Below are 7,500 nucleotides of genomic sequence, written 5' to 3'. Positions count from 1 at the left end.
AGAGAGAGAGAGAGAGAGAGAGAGAGAGAGAGAGAGAGAGAGAGAAAGTGAACTATCTCTATCTCTACAGGTGAGGGAAAGGTTACGAGTGGCCCTGGAGAGAGTGGCTTCCCTGGAGGAGGACCTCACACACACCAGAGAGGAGGTGAGTCACGAGGAGGAGGAGGAGGAGGAGGAGGAGGAAGGAAGGAAGGAAGGAAGGAAGGAAAATAATCAGTCTATCTTGTTTTTCTTATCTTTTCATCTTTTCTTTATTTCATTGGAGGAGGAGGAGGAGGAGGAGGAGGAGGAGGAGGAGGAGGAGGAGGAAAATTTATCACCTATTTTCCCTCCCTCTATATACTACATCCTAGAGTCATCATTTTTCCCCTCACAATCACTTTTTTCCCCTTCTTTTCCCCTCACACTCACCTTTTCCTTCTATTTCCCCTCACAATCATCCTTATCCCCATCTTTCCCCTCACAATCATGCTTTTTCCCCTCACAATCACACTTTTTCCCCTCACAATCACTTTTTTCCACTCACAATCACTTTTTTCCACTCACAATCACCCTTTTCCCCCTCTGTTTCCCCTCACAATCACCCTTTTCACCTCTTCCCTCACAATCAGCCTTTTCCCCTCTTTTCCCTCACAATCACCCTTTTCCCTCTTTCCCCTCACAATCACCCTTTTCCCCATCTATTTCCCCTCACAATCACCCTTTTCCCTCTTTCCCTCAAAATCACCCTTTTCCCCTCTATTTCCCTCACAATCACCCTTTCCCTCTATTTCCCCTCACAATCACCTTTTCCCTCTTTTCCCTCAATCACCCTTTTCTTTCTATCTCCCTCACAATCACCCTTTTCCCCATCTATTTCCCTCACAATCACCCTTTCCCCTCTATTTCCCTCACAATCACCCTTTTCCCCTCTATTTCCCTCACAATCATCCTTTTCCCTCTTTCCCTCACAATCACCCTTTTCACCTCTTTCCCTCACAATCACCCTTTTCCCCTCTTTCCCCTCACAATCACCCTTTTCACCTCTTCCTCTCACAATCACCCTTTTCCCCTCTATTTCCCTCACAATCATCCTTTTCCCCTCTGTTTCCCTCACAATCACCCTTTTCCCCTCTATTTCCCCTCACAATCACCCTTTTCCCCTCTTTCCCTCACAATCACCCTTTTCCCCTCTTTTCCCTCACAATCACCCTTTTCCCCTCTATTTCCCTCACAATCACCCTTTTCCCCTCTATTTCCCTCACAATCACCCTTTTCCCTCTTTCCCTCACAATCACCCTTTTCCCCTCTGTTTCCCTCACAATCACCCTTTTCCCTCTTTCCCTCACAATCACCCTTTTCCCCCTCTGTTTCCCCTCACAATCACCCTTTTCCCTCTTTCCCTCACAATCACCCTTTTCCCCTATATTTCCCTCACAATCACCCTTTTCACCTCTTCCCCTCACAATCATCCTTTTCACCTCTTCCCTCACAATCACCCTTTTCCCCCTCTATTTCCCCTCACAATCACCCTTTTCCCATCTATTTCCCCTCACAATCACCCTTTTCCCCTCTGTTTCCCCTCACAATCACCCTTTTCCCCTCTTTTCCCCTCACAATCACCCTTTTCCCCTCTTTCCCCTCACAATCACCCTTTTCCCCCTCTGTTTCCCCTCACAATCATCCTTTTCCCCTCTTTTCCCCTCATAATCACCATTTTCCCCCTCTTTCCCCTCACAATCACCCTTTTCCCCTCTTTCCCCTCACAATCACCTTTTCACCTCTTTTCCCCTCACAATCACCCTTTTCATCTCTTCCCCTCACAATCAACTTTTTTTCCCCCTTTTTCCCCTCACAATCACCTTTTTCCCCCTCACACTCACCTTTTCCCCTCTGTCCCCTCAGCTGAGCCAGTACAAGATGGGTAAGATGCCGGGGGACGGGGCGGAGGGGGCGCGGGTCAACGGAGAGGCCGCCCCCCAGTCCCTGGAGGGGCCGCCCCCCGGGGTTAAGGGGTCCCCCTCCACCGCCACCAACAGCGACCAGGCACACGTGGTGAGTCACAGAGAGAGAGAGAGAGAGAGAGAGAGAGAGAGAGAGAGAGAGAGAGAGAGAGAGTGAGTGGTGGTGAGTGAGTGAGTGAGTGAGTGAGTGAGAGAGAGAGAGAGAGAGAGAGAGAGAGAGAGAGAGAGAGAGAGAGAGAGAGAGAGAGAGAGAGAGAGAGAGAGAGAGTGGTGAGTGAGTGGTGAGTGAGTGAGAGAGAGAGAGAGAGAGAGAGAGAGAGAGAGAGAGAGAGAGAGAGAGAGAGAGAGAGAGAGAGAGAGAGAGAGAGAGAGAGAGAGAGAGAGAGAGAGAGAGAGAGAGAGAGAGAGAGAGAGAGAGAGAGAGAGAGAGAGAGAGAGAGAGAGAGAGAGAGAGAGAGAGAGAGAGAGAGAGAGAGAGAGAGAGAGAGAGAGAGAGAGAGAGAGAGAGAGAGAGAGAGAGAGAGAGAGAGAGAGAATGTGTGTTTGTGTGTTTGTTTTAATCTTTTTGTTTGTTTTGATTTTCTTTATTTTTATTTGTTTATTTATTTATTTATTTGTTTATTTATTTCTTTTCATCTTTTGTGTTTTTATTGTTTTGTTTCTCGTTTTCTTTTCTTTTCTTTTCTATTTCCTTTTCTTTCTTCCTTCTCTCTCTCTCTCTCTCTCTCTCTCTCTCTCTCTCTCTCTCTCTCTCTCTCTCTCTCTCTCTCTCTCTCTCTCATTCCAATTTTCTCTTCATATTTGTCTCCCCTCTGTGTGTGTGTGTGTGTGTGTGTGTGTGTGTGTGTGTGTGTGTGTGTGTGTGTTTTTTATCTATTTTTCCCCTCAGTCATTCTGTTTCCCCTCTTCTCTGTTATAATTCCCCCTGTTTCCTCTCTTCTTCCCTCACAGTCACCTTCTTCCCCTTAGAATTCTCCCTTTTCCCCTTTTTTCCCTCACTATCACCTTCTTCCCCTTAGAATTTCCCTTTTTCCCCTTAAAATTCTGTTTTCCCCTCTTTTTTTCCCTCACAATCACCTTCTCCCCTTAGAATTTCCCTTTTTCCCCTTAGAATTCTCTGTTTTCCCCTTCCCCATCACAATCACATTTTTCCCATTTTTCCCCTTAGAATTCCCCTCTTTCCCCTTAGATTTTCTTTTCCTCTCTTTTTCCCCTTATAATTCTTCTCTTCCCCTTAGAATTCTCCTTTTTCCCCTCTTTTTCCCTCACAATCACCTTTTTCCCCATAGAATTTCAATTTTTTCCCTTAGAATTCTCCTTTTTTTCTCTTTTTTCCCCTCAGAATCACCTTTCTTTCCTTTTCCCTTTAGAATCACTTTTTTCCTTGTTTTTTCCCCTCACAATCACCATTTTTTCCATCTTTCCCCCTTAGAATCCCCTTTCTTCCCCTCTTTCCCCTTAGAAACCCCTGTTTTTCCCCATTTCCCCCTTTCTTCCACTAAAATCCCATCTTTCCCCACATCTGGCAGGGGTGACTACTAAAACCAGGGGTATATTTAATTAATTTATTCACTAATGGTCTAAGTCATGTTTATTGAGTGTTTTTTATTATTATTGAGTGTTTTTTTTATTGTTATTGAGTGTTTTTTTTTTATTGAGTGTTTTTTATTGTTATTGAGTGTTTTTTATTATTATTGAGTGTTTTTCGGTACAGCAAACACTTAATATTGAATTTTTATTGGTGTTTTTAAAGTGAGTGGAAAATTATAGAAGTTTATTTCGTCTGATTAAGATTTCTTGTGTTTTGTTGTGTGTGGAATTAATGTTACTACTGCTACTACTACTACTACTACTGCTGCTACTGCTACTACTGCTACTGCTACTACTACTGCTACTACTGCTATTGTTCTTCTTCTTCTTCTTTTTCTTCTTCTTCTTCTTCTTCTTCTTCTTCTTCTTCTACTTCTACTTCTACTTCTACTACTACTACTACTACTACTACTACTACCACACTCCCGGAATTACTATAAATTGTAATAATAAGGATAAAAAAATCATAATGTAAGTTTTAAAGATTTGCTGTACCATGAGAGAGAGAGAGAGAGAGAGAGAGAGAGAGAGAGAGAGAGAAAAAACTGAAGAGAAAAATATTTAAACCAGAAAGGAGAAGGAGAAACAGGAGAAGAAGGAGGAGGAGGAGGAGGAGGAGAAGGAGGAGGAGGAGGAGGAGAGAGAGGAGAGGGAAAACGGAGCGACCACCACCACCACCACCACCAGCGTCTCTAAGATGATGGAGCTTCAGTCATCGCTAGAGAAACAGGTAATGATATTTTGGCACCTCCTATGAGCCCGGCTGACGGCTGGCTGACCTCGCGACCCTCCCTGGCACTCACCTGGCACTCACCTGGCACTCCGACACTCAATTACCTGGAAAACTCGAAAAAAAAGTGAAAATTTTTGGTTTAATCCCCGAAATCTGGTTTGTTTTTATCTATTTTTTGTTTTTTCCGGAAAGGATTGGAACGTTTGTCGAGGGTTGTGTTGTGTTTGGAAAGGAAACACAATTAAAACAGCAAAACTCACAAAAATTTGGAAGTTATGCGATACTAACTTTGTTTTTTCGAGCAGCCGTCAGCTACGCTTTTTACTACTACTACTACTACTACTACTACTACTACTACTACTACTACTACTACTACTACTACTACTACTACTACTACTTCTACTACTACAATATATTCTTTATGTCTTGTATCATCACTTTTATTTATTTATTGATTTATTTATTTTCTTGTGGCTTTCCTTCACTCACTGCCTCACCACTACTGCTTCTGCTACTACTGCTTCTGCTACTGCTACTACTGCTACTACTACTGCTACTACTGCTGCTGCTGCTGCTACTACTTATGCACATGCCTACTTACTCACTGCTAATGTTGTCTAGGAGGAGGAGGAGGAGGAGGAGGAGGAGGAGGAGGAGGAGGATGAGGAGGTGATACGAGAAGAAAAATGGGAGGAAGAGGAGGAGGAGGAGGAGGAGGAGGAGGAGGAGGAGGAGGAGGAGGAGGAGGAGGAGGAGGAGGAGGAGGAGGAGCAGCTGATATGAGAGAGAGAGGGAAGAGAATAGGAAGAAAGGAAGAGGAGAAAGAGGAAGAAAGAAGAGGAGGAGGAAGAAGAAGAAGAGGAGATATGAGAACAAAGATGAGAGGAAGAGGAAGAGGAGAGAGAAGAGGAAGAAAATGAAGTAACTAGAAAAAGAAGAAGAAGAAGAAGAAGAAGAAAAGAGGAGGAGGAGGAAAAAAAAAACTACAAGAAGAATGAGAAGGAAGGAAAGATGCAATGAAGAAAGAGAGAGAGAGAGAGAGAGAGAGAGAGAGAGAGAGAGAGAGAGAGAGAGAGAGAGAGACATCAGAAGAGAAAGAAAGAGAGAGACAAGAAAAAGGAAAAAGAGAAATGCAAGGTACCAGAAGAGAGAGAGAGAGAGAGAGAGAGAGAAATAACAATACTTTTAAGAACATGAACAGTAAACCAGCGATCTAAGGAAATGACCAAGTTTTGACCACTCCACCTTGACTCCACACAGGCAAGCCACTCCCACTCCAGCCCTTTGAGTGAAGCAGGGAGTTTTCACCAAGCCAGGAGACAGACAGTGAACAGAAGAGCTTGTCAATGGGCAGAGTTACTGTTTTAAGCCCTTCAGTACTGGGGTGTTTTTTTACTAAGAGTTTTGTGTGCCATTAGACCATTTTATTGACATTAGGAAGGGTCTATGGAGGGCACAAGATTAATGGCCACAGTCTTCACTATTTTAACCCTTTCAATACTGGGACACGTTTTTATCTTGAGATTTGTGTACCATTAGACCATTTTATTGACATTAGGAAGGGTCTATGGAGGGCAGAAGATTAATGGCCACAGTCTTCACTATTTTAACCCCTTCAGTACTGGGACACATTTTTACCTTGAGATTTGTGTACCATTAGACCATTTTATTGACATTAGGAAGGGTCTATGAAGGGCAGAAGATTAGTAGCTGGGACACACACCATTTTATTGACATTAGGAAGGGTCTATGGAGGGCAGAAGATTAATGGCCACAGTCTTCACTATTTTAACCCTTTCTTCACTATTTTAACCCCCCACATGAGTGTCTGAAGCTGTAGAAAATCACCAAATAGTCACCAGAATGAATAAGGAATGCGTCATGGTACTGAAGGGGTTAAATAGAAGGGTTTGAGAAAGTGTTGAGTTCTTGTTGAATAGAAGGGTTTTGAAATGTGTTTATTGTTTGTTATTGAGTCGAAGAGCTCAAGACAAGAGAAGACAAGGCAACACAAGGCAAGACAAGACAAAACAAGATGAGGTGAGACAAGGCAATGCAAGGGAAGGCAAGGCAAGGCAAGGCAAGGCAAGGCAAGACAGGGGTGGCAAGGCAAGGGAAAGCAAGGCAAGATGAGACGAGAAGAGACGAGACAAGGCAAGAGAAGGACAAGACGAGACAATTTAGAAATATGTTTGGTGTTTGTTATCGAATTTAAGGGTTTTAGAATTGTATTTAGTTTTGCTAGTTTTTTACATTAGTTTAGTGCATTTCTCATGGTTAGTAGTTGACATTTGGTAGTAATAGGGAAGTTGGTGGTGGTGGGATCAGGCAGACATCCACGCGCTGGTTGGAATCCCACCATGTACCGCCTTGAAACTTTCCCATTTGTGGAGTGGTTTAAAGTTAGCTACATGTCACCAGGATACCTAAAACACCATAAAATCCCCCTAAACCACCATAAAACACACCAAAACACCCTAAAACTCTCTAAAACACCCTAAAACACCCTAAAAACACCTCCTTAAAACACCAAAGATGCGCTTGTGTGGTGATATGGGCCCTAATATGCCCACCACTAGATAGAAAATTGCCAACGTTGCTTATGGGTGGAAGCTGAACACTGGACACCATTTCCCATACTCTTCAAGTGAACCTACAGGCGCTATAGGCCATAATATAGGAAAAGAAAATAATAAATAAATAGATAAAATAGAATAAAATTGCATATCGTTTTTTCCATTAGGTTGTATCAAGATTTGCATTCATTTCCTTACTCAGTGTGACAGTTCCTCCCTTCACCAGGTGTTATTGTGGTTCTAGTTGAAGTGACAGATTTTTAAGGGTGTTTTTGTGGTTCTAGTTGAAGTGATGTGGGTTTTTAAGGGTGTTTTGTGGTTCTAGTGACAGATTAACAACATTTCTGCATTATTAACAGGAGAAACAATAAGTGATTTGAGTTTTTAAGGGTGTTTTTGTGGTTGTAGTGACAGATTAACAACATTTCTGCATTATTAACAGGAGAAACAATAAGTGACGTGGGTTTTTAAGGGTGTTTTTGTGGTTCTAGTGACATTAACAACATTTCTGCATTATTAACAGGAGAAACAATAAGTGATGTGGATTTTTAAGGGTGTTTTTGTGGTTCTAGTGACAGATTAACAACATTTCTACGTAATCAACGCGAGAAACAATAAGCGACGTGTTTTAGAGGGAACAGTATGTGACGTAAAATTT

The 7,500-nt window shown here is 42.7% G+C and overlaps 1 protein-coding gene across 1 annotated transcript in view; it reads left to right on the top strand.

Moving 5' to 3' along the window:
- Positions 1 to 7,500, top strand: part of LOC123520236 (liprin-alpha-1-like) — a 68,947-nt gene that overhangs the window by 13,368 nt on the left and 48,079 nt on the right. The window contains 2 exon segments of the mRNA XM_045282384.1: positions 71 to 145; positions 1,885 to 2,034. Coding sequence (XP_045138319.1) covers positions 71 to 145; positions 1,885 to 2,034 — 225 coding nt within the window.

This window comes from Portunus trituberculatus, chromosome 1 (assembly GCF_017591435.1).
Source record: "Portunus trituberculatus isolate SZX2019 chromosome 1, ASM1759143v1, whole genome shotgun sequence".
In the NCBI taxonomy this organism is placed as follows: domain Eukaryota; kingdom Metazoa; phylum Arthropoda; class Malacostraca; order Decapoda; family Portunidae; genus Portunus; species Portunus trituberculatus.
This window is presented reverse-complemented; position numbering and strand designations above follow the sequence as displayed.